Source organism: Lethenteron reissneri, unplaced genomic scaffold (genome assembly GCF_015708825.2).
Source record: "Lethenteron reissneri isolate LAM-NWPU_2019-01 unplaced genomic scaffold, ASM1570882v1 scaffold_1639, whole genome shotgun sequence".
NCBI lineage: Eukaryota > Metazoa > Chordata > Hyperoartia > Petromyzontiformes > Petromyzontidae > Lethenteron > Lethenteron reissneri.
The window spans coordinates 3,433,037-3,448,665 of NW_026891376.1; the positions used below are offsets into that span (position 1 = coordinate 3,433,037).

At 52.9% G+C, this 15,629-nt stretch overlaps 2 protein-coding genes across 10 annotated transcripts in view; both read right to left on the reverse strand.

The window, feature by feature from the left end:
- LOC133362996 (chondroitin proteoglycan 2-like) overlaps positions 1-15,629 on the reverse strand; it is a 210,168-nt gene that overhangs the window by 158,049 nt on the left and 36,490 nt on the right. The window lies entirely within an intron of this gene.
- Positions 2,795-15,629, reverse strand: part of LOC133362994 (uncharacterized) — a 52,760-nt gene continuing 39,925 nt past the window's right edge. For 4 of the 5 annotated variants that reach the window (XM_061581984.1, XM_061581985.1, XM_061581983.1 and 1 more), the window contains one exon: positions 14,264-14,502. In XM_061581984.1, the coding sequence (XP_061437968.1) occupies positions 14,495-14,502 (8 nt within the window). In that variant the 3' untranslated portion in view covers positions 14,264-14,494. Of the gene's footprint in view, positions 3,305-14,263; positions 14,503-15,629 lie in introns of those variants that run through there. The other variant, XM_061581982.1, reaches the window with a different exon arrangement.

The window sequence follows — 15,629 nt, forward strand, 5'->3', positions numbered from 1 at the left end:
TGGACGGGGGACTACATCCCTGGCCTGCAACAGCGCTTGCCGTCTCTACAAGTCTTCGCGGCTAAAGGCGGAGACTGGGCAGCTTTTGCCCGACGATTCGCGGCAAATGCTGAGACGGCAGGGTGGACTGCAGACATTGCTCTCTGACCTTTGCCTTCCGCACTGGACGACATCGCTCTGGCTACGTTCCTCCTCATCCCACGGAAGGATCGCACCACGCTACAGGACGCCCTCGATCGGATGGCTTTGGTGTGCGGGCCCCCATCGGAGGCTGACGAGACCCGCCTCGCCTACCAGAGCGCGCTGATGGCGCTGGCTGAAGCGGCCTACCCTCGGATGGACGACGTGGGCCTCGACACCGTTGTGCTTGAGAAGATGTTGCTGCTGGCACGTGAGTTGCGAATCGCCATTCACGTCAAGGACGAGGCGAATCTCTCCTCACTGCGCGCTGCCCATTATCTACACACGGGAGCTGCTGCTCCAGCGGGACGGGCAGGTGGCGTCGTGTGCCACGCACATCGCCGCGCAGGAGAACGAGGTCCTGGACAACCAGGCCTTTGCATCACAGCACGCCGCGAGCTGGAGAGCGACCGACCGGCCTCGCCAGGGTGAGCCTCGGCGGAGACACGGTTCCCCGCGGGCATGGGCCCGCGTCACGTGCTACAACTGCGGCCAGCAAGGTCATCTGTCATCGGGCTGCCCAGCTCCTCGACGCCGCGCTCCGGGACGGCCACCATCGTCCCCCCGCACGCCTGCCGCTCCACAGAAACCGCAGGCAAGTCGCGACACCTCACGCATTCGGCCCTTGCTCTCATCTCACACTCCTCGTTTCCATGTGTAATGCGAGCAAGGATTGAGGGGGGGTGGAGTCTGGGTCACGTGGGAAGTGGGTGGAGTTGGGGTCACGTGGGGGAGAGGATTTAGGGAGAGAACCGGAAGGGGAAAGGGGAGTTGAGACGGAGTGAAACACGAGGAGGGCACGCTGGGCAAGACGGAGAGTGTGGCGCGGTTGCCACGCGGTGGGAGACGTCGACACCGACGGCCATCGGCGTCAGACGAAGAGAGCTGACGGGGCAGTGAGAGGCTAGCTGTGAAAAGGGCAGCAGTGACGCTAGATAGCGTAGCAGCGGTGTGGCTGCAAGGATTGCCTGACGGGGCAGCAGTGAGACTGCATATTGGAGCAGCAGGGAGACTGCACAACGGAGCAGCCGAGGGCTGTGGGGAGGTCGTCGAGCGGGACGCGGGCCTGAGCGAGACGCCGTGGCACGGAGATTCTACGAACCCAGTAAAGGACAACGGAGATCGACGTCTGGGAGAGAGTCCTTTATTACACATGTACCGCTCCGTCACGTTGGGTCGAATGGTCAGAGCCGGGATAGAGTTGATGTTCGGCAGCCACTCCGACCAGTTCAGTGGTCGGAGTTGGCCCACAGGGTTTGTAGCCGCGGCTACGGGCTCTTCTGTTATCATCGGCGCCATCGAGGGAGTTGAATTTCGGTTACTGGTTGATACGGGCGCTTCAGCAACCATAATTTCTGACCTCATTTACAATGTGCTGCCCCAGAGGTGTCAGGCGCTCGCCCCGGTTTCCATCCCTTGCTTTGCAGCAAATGGAGGTTCCTTGGGAATAATTGGTCAGATAACGGCACAAATTTGTATTGGCGATATTAAATTAACGGGTTCCATTTTGGTTTCAGAGACCCTTGCCGTTCCCTGTTTTGCTGGGCACAGATTTCCTCGGCAAAATGCCCATTAAAATTTTGATTGACAGAGGCTGCATTGAGCTCCCTTCGGACCGCCGGATGTCGTTCCTGCCCTCACCCACCCGGCTACGCGCGGCTTGCGCGACCGTTCCGGCGACGGCGTCCCAAACCGTTCGGATTCCGCCGGGCGCGCAAATGTTAATTCCGCTTCGGTTCTTCTTGGTTCTTTCGGTAAAGTTACGTGACTTTACCGAAAGAACCAAGAAGATGAATCCCTGCAGTCACGAAAGCTTTAAATCGAAATTTATCCGCTTCGGTTGCGGAAACCGCTCGGGTCGGAGACAATGTCGGGTATTTTTCTGGCTCCTTCCAACACGGCCGTACGGGGATTGGAGCTGGTGGGAGCACAAACACTTGTGCCTGCTGATAGACAACCCTTCATTCAGGTGCTGAATGCAGGGTTGCGGACAAAGGTCGTGAACCAGGGGGCTGTGATTGCTCATGCATCGCTGCCACTCCACACTGACTCCATCGTGGCTCATGTGGATGGTACGCCTCGGTTCGAGGCGCATTCTGACACCGATGATGGTTGGATGCATTCTTTCTATTCGGGGGTTGAAAATCTTCCCGAGTCCCAGCGATTGCGATTGCGTATACTACTCCGTGAATTCGCCGATGTTTTTAGCAAGCACAAATTTGATATCGGGTGCACTAATCTATTGAACCACCACATTGATACGGGCGATTCCGCTCCCATTCTCCCTCCAAGACCATTACACCAGTATAAAAGCCAGAGCGCTGAGACCTCTGGCTCAGTTCTCCTCACACGAAGACCAAAGCCCGCGTTGAAGAAGATAGGGACCCTGGCTCCCAGCCTTCTAGCCCTTCTAAGGCATGAGGCTCTGCGTGACCAGAGTTAGCCTCCCCTAGGTCCCAGCCGGAGGACGCTAGGTGATGCGGGTAGACTCGTGTGTAGTTATGGCCAAGCCCGGAGGCTGTACCTCAGGTTAGTGGGTAAGGGGACCGTATACCTCTTGTGTGTTAGGGACCGTGTCGAAAGAAAGACCATGAACAGTGTGTGGCTCAAAAGAGTTTATTCGTACGTGATTCAAGACACTAGACAAAGACCAAGCTCCCCCGTGTAGCCTCTAGCAGGCTGTAGGGGCAAGTGCCGTTAGTAGTGAGTAGCTGTCCCTATAGACACAAAGACAAAGGTCTTCCGTGTAGCCTCTAGTGGGCTTTAGGGGCAAGTGCTGCTAGTAGCGAGGAGGAACATCAGCCCCTATGATGATCATGATGATGGTAGTGATAGTGGTGGTAATTGTAATGATAGTGGTGGTAATGTAATGATAGTGGTGGTGATGGTAGTGATAGTGGTGGTGATTGTAGTGATAGTGGTGGTGACGGTAGTGATAGTGGTGGTGATGGTAGTGATGTGGTGGTGATGGTAGTCACGATGATTATAGTAGTGATGTGGTGGTGATGATGGTGTTGGTGGTGGTGATTATGATGGTGGTGAATTGATGGTGATGTGGTGGTGATGGTGACATTGCAGGAGGCGTCTTCATTTCCTGGAAGTCCCGTGACTCCAACCTAGACTCCTGCGGTCACACAGAGAGAGAGACAAAGGTGGCACGGGATTACCCCACCGCCACCACCAGCACCACCACCACTAGCACCTCCATCACCACTAGCACCACTAGCACCACCGCCACCACCAGCACTACCACCACCTGGGTCTGCGCCGTGACCTCCTGCCGGCGGGCGTTCGACGCTTCACGTGGCTTCAAGGTGCACATGGCCTGGCACAAGCGTCGTGGTGACGTCACCGCCACTTAATGGCGAATAGCAGTTGTGTGTGTGCACAAGTGAGGAGGTGAATGAATGGGTGGGTGAATATTTGAATGGGTGATTGAGTTGATAGGGTGAATGTGCCATACGTACCGCGCCAGTTGCACACGCTGATGGCCGGGTTGAACACCAGGTTGGCTGGACATTGCTTGTGGTACGTCAGGGAATTGGAGCAGTGGTAGAAGCTGTGGGAGTCTGAGGGGTCTGCGTACATCCCATCAGCCTTGTCCTGACAGAAAGCCGAGTTCACCGCTGCAGGAGACAAAGGTGGAGCTGTTAGCGGGTCTCTGTGTACGTGGGTCTCTGTGTGATGAGTCTGTGGGTCTTATTGTGATGAGTCTGTGGGTCTCTGTGTGATGAGTCTGTGGGTCTCTGTGTGATGAGTCTGTGGGTCTCTGTGTGTTGAGTCTGTGGGTCTCTGTGTGTTGAGTATGTGGGTCTCTGTGTGATGAGTCTGTGGGTCTCTGCGTGATGAGTCTATGGGTCTCTGCGTGATGAGTCTGTGGGTCTCTGTGTGATGAGTCTGTGGGTCTCTGTGTGATGAGTCTGTGGGTCTCTGCGTGATGAGTGTGTAAAACAAACCCCTACCTCGTGGTGCTGGACGGACAACGCTGTCGTGGACAGTGCTGAGGGGGGGAGGGCCAATTCCGATTGGCCTTTTTCCTCATGGCATCTGTGACCACCACAGCGGCTAAATGGGGGCTAAACTCCGACTGAAAAATGTAATTAACAAGCTTGTGCCGGAGGCCCCGGGGGGACAGGCGTCTCCTGGCCAAACCCCATTTGGCAGGGCCAGGAGATTGAATCTTTACCCTCGGGGCTCCTCCAGAAACAACAAAAAACCACTACAGATGGCCACGTGGACTATTCGAATGCTCACTGCGGAGGAGAGGCTGCCACTCTTCTGTCGGGAGCTGGACTAGTACCGCCTGGATCTCTGTGGTATTCAGGAGGTCTGGTGGACCGGCTCTGGCTCCTGCCACGATGAGGGGTGGACAGTCCTCTACTCGGGGCAGGAGACTGCCAAACAACAGGGTGTGGCTCTTCTTCTGAACAAAAGAATGAAGGGGGCGTGGGAGCATGGCGGTGAGGTGTGGGAAGCTGTAAGCCCCAGGCTTCTTTGGGCTCGCCTTCCCATCGACCAAAGGTGAGGAGTGGTGGTCGTGGTTATTTATGTCCCCACCGGTGACGAACATCCATGCAGGGATGCAGGCAAAGGCTGATGAGTCGGATGCCTTCTATGACCTCCTGTCACAGGTGCTAGTTAAGTGGCCCCTCGGGACAGTCATCTTGTTGGGTGACTTTAATGCCCGAGTTGGTCATGATGCTGGCACCTGGTCTGGAGTGATTGGAAGGCATGGGCCAGATCAGCTCAATAACAACGGTAGGAGGTTGCTAGATTTTTGTGCAGCCCATGGGCTTGTAATTATCAACACGCTGTTCCTGCATCGGCGCATCCATACAACATCATGGATGCATGCTGGGTCCAAGCAAGAACATCTGCTGGACTACGTAGTGACGGAACAGCGGATGCGGGCCCATGTCCTTGACACCAGGACCTACCGTGGAGCTGATTTACCCTCTGACCATCAACTAGTCATCTGTAAGATGCGCATGCCATTCTTCCACTCCGGTGGGGGGAGTACACCCAGGACCCCATTCAAACCTAAGGTTGCCTGGTCTCAGCTAGCTGATCGCTTGCGGCTGGGGTTGGCATCGTCCCCCACTCCTCCAGATTTCGAGAGTAAATGGGTGAGGTTAAGGACTGTGACTCAGGCAGCTGCAATGGCTGCTTTGGGTACGCGGTCAAGACCTCCCCAGAGATCCTGGCTGACAGAGGAGGTGTTCAGGACAGTTGAGAAAAAGCGACAGGCCCACTCTCATCGGGTACAACATCCCATGTCAGTGAGCCGTGAGGCGCTGCATGGGTGGTGGTCGCGGGTTACTGAGGAGATGGAGTCTGCCTCAATGGGCCGCGATCACAAATCCCTATTTAATTCTATCAAAAAAGTAACCTGCAGCGACACACCTATTACCATCATTAGGGGAAAAAACAGTGATCCAATCTCCGACCCCCAGGAACAGGTTGGCAGATTTGCTGAGCATTTCTGTGAAGTCCTGGGGGAGGAGAAATCCCTCCACATGGAAAACATCGTGGGACAAATTGGGAATGACCCTGCTGAGGCTGCGGTGCCTCAAATATTGGAAGAATTCACCCCCTGTGAGTGGCTGCCTGAGGTGCCATCAGTTGAGGAAGTACTGAAGGTGATCCAGAGTCTGAGACTGGGATAGGCATCGGGCAGATTTGATCTCCCAAACGAAATTTTGAGGGAGGGTGGCTTTTGTGCACAGACTGCCCTATATGACATCATAACAACAGTCTGGACCACTGGTCGGGTTTCGCATGATTGGAAGGATGCCCTGGTGGTCCCCATCTTTAAGAAGGGGGACCGCACAGACTGTAACAACTACAGGGGCATCTCACTCCTCAGTGTGGTGGGAAAGGTCCTGGCAAGGATTATTCAACATCGCCTTGCTAGGCACGCTGAGGAGAGTCTTGCGGAGCCCCAATGCGGTTTCAGGAAAGGGCGGTCCTAGACAGATGCCATATTTTCTGTCCGTTTGCTACAGCAGAGGTGTCGGGAATTCCAACAAGACTTACATCTCTGCTTTTTTGGCCTGGTCAAGGCCAATGATACCATCAGTGGGCCTGGGCTCTGGGTTGTTCTTCGTGCTTTCGGTGTCCCTGACTCATTGCTCAGGATAATTAAGGACCTTCATGATGGTGAGCGGGCCCGGGTAAAACTACGTGGCTAGGAGTCAGCCATTCCCTGTTCATCTCGGGGTGCGTCAGGGATGTCCTCTGGCTCCCACATGATTTCACATCTATTTTGACCACGTAGTTCATGAAACCTTCAATGGCTGTATCACAATAATTTTCATCTGGTACACATACAATGGGAGCCTGATCGATGCCCGGGTGCAGTCAAGGGATGGCTCCCTATTGCTCAACCACGGTATGTATGCCGATGATCTGGTAATTGCTGCTCACTCAGAGGAGGAGTTGGAGGTGCTGCAGCTGAACCTGGAGTGTGTCACTAAGAGGTGGGGACTTACCATCAGCCCCACCAAAACTAAGCACCTGCCTGGGTGTTTGTACCATCGGACACTCCACCCCCACAACTCCCAATTGGTGATGGGGCAGTTGTGGAGAGAATGGAGAGTTTCCCATACCTGGGTAGTGAGCTCATGAACGGCTCCAGTTTGACAGCAGAGGTCTCACTCCGAATCAGTCGAGCGGCATTATCTTCTCATCGGTTGCGTAACGCTGCGTGGAGGCAACCTGGTCTGTCGCTCCGCACGAAGCTTCAGGTCTTTTTGGCCACAGTCTTTCCCTCCCTTTTCTACGCTTGCGAAACGTGGACCCTCCTAATGAAACATCTTCGCCGGTTAGAAACATTTAGGCTGGCCTGCCTACGATCCATCCTGGGTTTAACCAGGCTGAATTGCGTGAGGAGCTCACAAATCCTTGAAAGATCTGGACAAAGTTCCATCGGTGAGCTTCTCCGGCAGGCAAGGCTGCGTTGGCTAGGTCATGTAGCCCGCATGCCCAGCTACCGCATGCCTAAATAGCTTTTGTTCGGCCGGATCGAGGGGGCTAAACGGGCGCGGCACGGGCTAGAAAAGAGATGGAGTGACGTGGTACAGGAGGACGTGGAGCTGAGTGGACTTGCCGATGACTGGTACCAGCGGTGTCAAGATCGGCCTCTGTGGAAGAGGCTCGTGAAGGACGCTACTGTGCAGTTGGAGGCAGTCGCCCTCCAACAACAACAGAGGGCAGATGAGCGACACTCACAACAACGGGCAGAGCACCGGGTGGCTAAAGCACAGCAAGTTGGCACAGTAGAGGGCACAGGTGGTACATCGGCAAGTCATCTCGGTCATCTCAGTTGATCCGAGGCACCTGGGTCTGCCCGGTGACCTGCTGCCGGCAGGCATTAAACACTTCACGTGGCCTCAACGTGCACATAGCCTGGCACAAGCGTCTCGGTGACGTCACCGCCACCACGAAGCTTGTGCCGGTGGTTGTTGTTGTTGAGTAGGCGTACAAGTGAGGAGATTAATTAATGGGTGGGTGAATGAGTGAGTGGGTGGGTGCATGAGTGGGTAAATTAATTAATGAGTGGGGGATTTAGTGTGCGAGTGGGTAGGTGAATGAATGGATGGGTAAATGTGTGAGTGGGTGAGTGAGTGAGTGGGTGAATGGGTGAGTGAGTGAGTGAGTGGATGGGGTGAATGTGCCATACGTACCAGGCCAGTCGCACACGCTGATGGCCGGGTTGAACACCAGGGTGGATGGACATTTCTGGCGGTACGTCACGGAATTGGAGCATAGGTAGAAGCTGTGGGAGTCTGAGGGGTCTGGGTACAGCCCATCAGCCTTGCCCTGGCAGAACACCGGGTTCATCACTGCAGGAGACAAAGGTGGAGCTGTTAGCGGGTCTCTGTGTGATGAGTCTATTGGTCTCTGTGTGAGTAGTCTGTGGGTCTCTACTGTGTGAGTAGTCTGTGGGTCTCTACTGCGTGAGTAGTCTGTGGGTTTCTACTGTGTGAGTAGTCTGTGGGTCTCTACTGTGTGAGTAGTCTGTGGGTCTCTACTGTGTGAGTAGTCTGTGGGTCTCTACTGTGTGAGTAGTCTGTGGGTCTCTACTGTGTGAGTAGTCTGTGGGTCTCTGTGTGTGAGTATTCTGTGGGTCTCTGTGTGAGTACTCTGTGTGTCTCTACTGTGTGAGTAGTCTGTGGGTCTCTACTGTGTGAGTAGTCTGTGGGTCTCTACTGTGTGAGTAGTCTGTGGGTCTCTACTGCGTGAGTAGTCTGTGGGTCTCTATGTGTGAGTAGTCTGTGGGTCTCTACTGTGTGAGTAGTCTGTGGGTTTCTACTGTGTGAGTAGTCTGTGGGTCTCTGCTGTGTGAGTAGTCTCTGGGTCTCTGCTGTGTGAGTAGTCTGTGGGTTTCTACTGTGTGAGTAGTCTGTGGGTCTCTACTGTGTGAGTAGTCTGTGGGTCTCTACTGTGTGAGTAAGTCTGTGGGTCTCTACTGTGTGAGTAGTCTGTGGGTTTCTACTGTGTGAGTAGTCTGTGGGTCTCTACTGTGTGAGTAGTCTGTGGGTCTCTACTGTGCGAGTAGTCTGTATCAGAGGAGTAAAACTCTTACCGTTGTTATATCCCATTCCTCTTCCCTGTAAAATGTAAACAAAGCAAAGAATGAGCACACGATGGAAGAGGAACTCAAAACATCATCGGTATCGTCACATGGCAACACAACCTATTAACATAGAGACATTCTCTTGGCTACTTCTCTACAGGGTAGAAAGCTGTAATTGTGTTACCCAGGTAGCTCTTAAAGACAAACAACAGGAGGTGGACATCTATCTTCCATTTATCTGTATAAATGAAGACCTTAATCTGTGTATGTCTCAACAACAACAACCTCTTTACGATCCATTCCTACAGGGTAGAAAGCTACAAATTGCGTTAACCAGGTCGCTTTTAGGAACACAAACAACAGGGGATAGACATCTGAAAATCCGAGATTGAAGACCCCCTACATGTCGACGTTTAAAGCATCCGGTAGGGTTCAGTATCAATCACCGAGACTCATAGAGCCAGACTAAGGCTCACTCCCATAGGGTTCAGTATCAATCACCGAGACTCACAGAGCCAGACTAAGGCTCACTCCCATAGGGTTCAGTGTCAATCACCGAGACCCACAGAGCCAGACTAAGGCCCACTCCCATAGGGTTCAGTGTCAATCACCGAGACTCACAGAGCCAGACTAAGGCTCCCTCTCGTAGGGTTCAGTGTCAATCACCGAGACTTACAGAGCCAGACTAAGGCTCACTCCCATAGGGTTCAGTATCAATCACCCAGGACTCACAGAGCCAGACTAAGGCTCTCCCGCAAGGTTCAGTGTCAATCACCCAGGACTCACAGAGCCAGACTAAGGCTCACTCCCATAGGGTTCAGTGTCAATCACCGAGACTCCCAGAGCCAGGCGAAGGCTCCCTCCCATAGGGTTCGGTGTCAATCACCGAGACCCAGAGAGCCAGACTAAGGCTCCCTCCCATAGGGTACAGTGTTAATCACCGAGACCCACAGAGCCAGACTAATGCCCACTCCCATAGGGTTCGTGTGTCAATCACCGAGACTCACAGAGCCAGACTAGGGCTAACTCCCATAGAGTTCAGTGTCAATCACCGAGACTCACAGAGCCAGACTAAGGCTCCCTCCCGTAGGGTTCAGTGTCAATCACCGAGACTCACAGAGCCAGACTAAGGCTCCCTCCCATAGGGTTCTGTGTGAATCTCCTAGGACTCACAGAGCCAGACTAAGGCTCACTCCCATAGGGTTCAGTGTCAATCACCGAGACCCAGAGAGCCAGACTAAGGCTCCCTCCCATAGGGTACAGTGTTAATCACCGAGACTCACAGAGCCAGACTAAGGCCCACTCCTATAGGGTTCAGTGTCAATCACCCAGGACTCACAGAGCCAGACTAAGGCTCCCTCCCGTAGGGTTCAGGACTCACGTTCGCGTTGCTGAGAGCCAGCGAGCTGGCCAGCAAGGCGATCACCAGGGGCACGATGCTCTGAGCCATTGTGGAGACGGAGAGAGGATGCAGCGGGGAGCGGCGGTGTCCTGGAGTGGTTCTGGAGGTTTCCTGAAGGTCTCCTGGAGGTGTCCTGGAGGTCTCCTGAAGGTCTCCTGAAGGTCTCCTGAAGGTCTCCTGGAGGTCTCCTGGAGTGGTCCTGGAGTGGTTCTGAAGTGGTCCTGGAGTGGTTCTGAAGGTGTCCTGGAGGTCTCCTGAAGGTCTCCTGAAGGTCTCCTGAAGGTCTCCTGGAGGTGTCAGACGGAGTGATGTGGCTGCTTGAGATTCATCGCCTTTTTATGGGCGAGCGGCGGCGTGAGGTCACCGCCCTCCAGGGTCGCGGGGAACCTCGAAACCATCGCCCCGGGGAGGGGAGGCACGCCCAGCTCGCATCATCTAATGACCATGACCTCCTCAACTTCCTCCTCCACTCCCTCCACCTCCTCCACCTTCTCCTCGACCTCCTCCATCCTCCTCCTCCTCGACCTCCTCCACCTCCTCCACTCCCTCCATCCTCCACTCCCTCCTCCACCTCTACCTCCATCCTCCTCCTCCACCTGCTCCATCCTCCACTCCCTCCACCACCTCCTCCACCTCCTCCTCCACTCCCTCCTCCACCTCCTCCACCACCTCCTCCACCTCCTCCACCTGCTCCATCCTCCACTCCCTCCACCTCCTCCACCTCCTCCATCCTCCTCCATCCTCCACTCCATCCACCTCCTCCACTCCCTCCTCCTCCATCCTCCTCCACCTCCTCCACCACCACCACCTCCTCCACCTCCTCCTCCACCACCTCCACCATCCTCCACTCCCTCCACCTTCACCTCCTCCACCTCCTCCTCTCTCCCTCTCACGACGCCTCTTAAGATCATCGTTTATCGACGATGACGCCTCCACTGTTGGTGGGGGGGGGGTTAGGGGGGGAAGAAAGACGGCTGTGTAGGCGTTGGTTGCTGACCACCCATCCCATCATGCGTCACTCACTCACCCACTCACTCACTCACCCACACACACACCCACTCACCCACACACCCACTCACACACTCACTCACCCACACACTCACCCACACACTCACTCACACACTCACCCACACACTCACCCACTCACACACACACTCACCCACCCACTCACTCACTCACACACTCACCCACTCACTCACCCACTAACACACTCACACATCTCTGTGGGTCTCTATGTATATCTTTGGGTCTCAATGCATATATGTGGGTCTCTGTGTATCTCTGTGGGTCTCTGTGTATCTATATGGGTATCTATGTATCTCTATGGGTCTCTGTGTGTCTCTGTGGGTCTCTGTGTATCTCTGTGGGTCTCTATGTATCTCTGTGGGTCTCTACGTCTTTGTAATTTCCACGCGAAGACGACGATGATGGTGATGGTGATGATCACAAGCCTCTTGCTTAGCAGCTGTCAATCCTTGGTGGCTCAGATCGCTTTTGAATTTTTTTTTTTACTTTTTAAACCTAGCTGACGACCCAGTAGTTCAGTGGAAGTTTCCCACCCGGTTAAACACACGAATAGTTTCTTATAAATTTCGATTTAAAGCTTTCGTGACTGCAGGGATTCATCTTCTTGGTTCTTTCGGTAAAGTCACGTAGAAGGGAAGTAATAAAATAATAAAAATAAAACATTATAAAATAACGCAAGCAGCCGTCCTGAGGACGAAACGTCGTGAGAATTGTATTTTATCATGTTTTATATTTATTATTTCCCTTCTACGTGACTTTACCGAAAGAACCAAGAATAAGTTTCTTATGAGTTCGGCTGCTGCTGCTTCTGCTAAAAATAACACAAAATAATCACGGCAATTTCCCTCCAGCGGTGTTATTTAAAGAGGTCACACGGGGAGGAAGGTTTGATTTTGTTTTTTTAATCTTTGACGGGGTAACGATGCAACTGAGCGATTAGCGACTGACGCCTTCGTGTGTTCTATAAATACAGACGACGAGATCGGTGACTCGGGGCGACTCTGTGTCTGTGTGTGTGTGTCTGTGTGTGTGTGTCTGTGTGTATGTGTGTGTGTGTCTTAATGTGTGTGTATCTGTCTGTGTCTTACTGTGTGTGTGTATGTGTGTGTCTGTATGTGTGTGTATGAATTTCATCATCGCTTGCAGCTGGGGTTGGCATCGTCCCCCACTCCACCTGATGTTGAGGGGAAATGGGCGAGGTTTATGACTGTGACTCATGCAGCTGCAATGGCTGCTTTGGGTACGCGGTCCAGACCTCCCCAGAAACCCTGGCTGACAGAGGAGGTGTTCAGGTTAATTGAGAAAAAGCGACAGGCCCACTCTCATCGGTTACAGCATCCCACGTCAGAGAATGAGGAGGCTTACCGCAGCCTTCGCTCGGAGGTTCGGAGAGCCGTAAGGCGCTGTAAGGATGGGTGGTGGTCGCGGGTTGCTGAGGAGATGGAGTCTGCCTCAGTGGCCCGTGATCACAAATCACTATTTAACTCCATCAAAAAAGTAACCTGCAGCGCCACACCTATTACCATCATTAGAGGAAAAAACGGTGATCCAATCTCCGACCCCCAGGAACAGGTTTGCAGATTTTCTGAGCATTTCTGTGAGGTCCTGGGGGAGGGAAATTCTCTCAGCCAGGAAAACATCATGGCACAAAGTGGGGATAACCCTGCTGAGGCTGCGGTGCCTCAAATATTGGAAGAGGTCACCCCCTGTGAGTGGCTGGCTGAGGTTCCAGCTGTTGAGGAAGTACTGAGGGCGATCCGGAGTCTGAGACCAGGGAAGGCACCGTACACCAACGCTGTGTGCAAAAATCCCAGTGGGATGCAAGTCAAACAACAACAACAACAACCACAAGACAACTTAGATTAAGGCCATCAGTCTAACTCTGTACTACAACAACACAAACAACAACAACAACCACAAGACAACTTAGATTAAGGCCATCAGTCTAACTCTGTACTACAACAACACAAACAACAACAACAACCACAAGACAACTTAGATTAAGGCCATCAGTCTAACTCTGTACTACACCAACACAAACAACAACAACAACCACAAGACAACTTAGATTAAGGCCATCAGTCTAACTCTGTACTACAACAACACAAACAACAACAACAACCACAAGACAACTTAGATTAAGGCCATCAGTCTAACTCTGTACTACAACAACACAAACAACAACAACAGCCACAAGACAACTTAGATTAAGGCCATCAGTCTAACTCTGTACTACAACAACACAAACAACAACAACCACAAGACAACTTAGATTAAGGCCATCAGTCTAACTCTGTACTACAACAACACAAACAACAACAACAACCACAAGACAACTTAGATTAAGGCCATCAGTCTAACTCTGTACTACAACAACACAAACAACAACAACAACCACAAGACAACTTAGATTAAGGCCATCAGTCTAACTCGTTACTACAACAACACAAACAACAACCACAAGACAACTTAGATTAAGGCCATCAGTCTAACTCGTTACTACAACAACACAAACATGGCCAAACCGAAAAAACTTTTCTAAAATCACCAAAATAAAGCCATAAAATCAAATGAAACAGTGATCATAGGAACTGTGACCAAATTTTCACAATAAACGACGTCAACAACATGTACCACCAAACCTCTGCAGCCATAGCTGGCAGCATGAGTCACTCCACAACAGCAGCAGGAGCATCAGTCGGAGTGTCAACATTTTTCAATGCACCTTTAAGATCAGCGCACTAAATTAAAACACAGGTTAGTGTGTTAAGGACCTTGTCGAAAGAAAGACAATGAACAGTGTGTGGCTCAAAGGAGTTTATTTGTCCGTGATTCAAGACACTACACAAAGACAAAGCTCCCCCGTGTAGCCTCTAGCAGGCTGTAGGGGCAAGTGCCGTTAGTAGTGAGTAGCTGTGCCTGTAGACACAAAGATAAAGGTCCCCCGTGTAGCCTCTAGTGGGCTTTAGGGGCAAGTGCTGCTAGTAGCGAGGAGGAACATCAGCCCCTATGATCATGATGATGGTAGTGATAGTGGTGGTGACGGTAGTGATAGTGGTGATGGTAGTGATGTGGTGGTGATGGTAGCCATGATGATTATGGTGATGGTAGTGATAGTGGTGGTGATAGTAGTGATAGTGGTGGTGATGGTAGTGATAGTGGTGGTGATGGTAGTCACGATGATTATGGTGATGGTAGTGATGTGGTGGTGATGATGGTGTTGATGATTATGATGGTAGTGAATTGATGGTGGTGATGGTGACATTGCAGGAGGCGTCTTCATTGCCTGGAAGTCCCATGACTCCAACCTAGACTCCTGCAGGCACACAGAGAGAGAGACAAAGGTGGCACGGGATTACCCCACCGCCACCACCAGCACTACCACCAGTACCACCACCACTAGCACCTCCACCACCACTAGCACCACCACCACTAGCACCACCACCTCCATCACCACTAGCACCTCCATCACGACTAGCACCACCGCCACCACCAGTACTACCACGACCACCACCAGTACCACCACCATCTCTAACACCAGCACTACCACCACCACCACCACCAGTACCACCACCACGAGCACCACCAGTACCACCACCACCACCATCTCCTCAGCAACCCGCGACCACCACCCATCCTTGCAGCGCCTCACGGTTCTCCGAACCTCCGAGCGAAGGCTGTCGCTTTTTCTCAACTATCCTGAACACCTCCTCTGTCAGCCAGGGTCTCTGGGGAGGTCTGGACCGTGTATCCAAAGCAGCCATTGTGGCTGCATGAGTCGCAGTCCTAAACCTTGCCCATTTCCCCTCGACATCAGGAGGAGTGGGGGACGATGCCAACGATGCCAACCTTCATCAGCCTTCTGAGACCAGGCCACTAAGGGTTTGAATGGGGTCCTGGGTGTACACCCACCACCGGAGTGGAAGAATGGCAAGCGCATCTTACAGATGACAAGTCGATGGTCAGAGGGCAGATCAGCTCCACGATAGGTCCTGGTGTCAAGGACATGAGCTCGCATCCGCTGTTCTGTCACAATGTGGTCCAGCAGATGTTCTTGCTTGGACCCGGCATGCATCCATGATGTGTGGATGCGCCGATGCCGGAACAGCATGTTGGTAATTACAAGCCCATGGGCTGCACAAAAATCTAGCAGCCTCCTGCCGTTGTTATTGAGCTGATCTGGCCCATGCCTTTCAATCACTCCAGACCAGGTGCCCAACAAGATCACTCTATCCTGAGGGGCCACATTAGCCAGCACCTGTGACAGGAGGTCATAGAAGGCATTTGACTCATCGGCCTTGCCTGCATCTCTCCACGGATGTTCATCTTCAGCGGGGGCATAAGTAACCACGACCACCACTCCTCGCCTCTTGGTTGATGGGAAGCCGAGCCCAAAGTAGCCTGGGGCTTACAGCTTCCCATGCCTCACCGCCACGCTAAGAA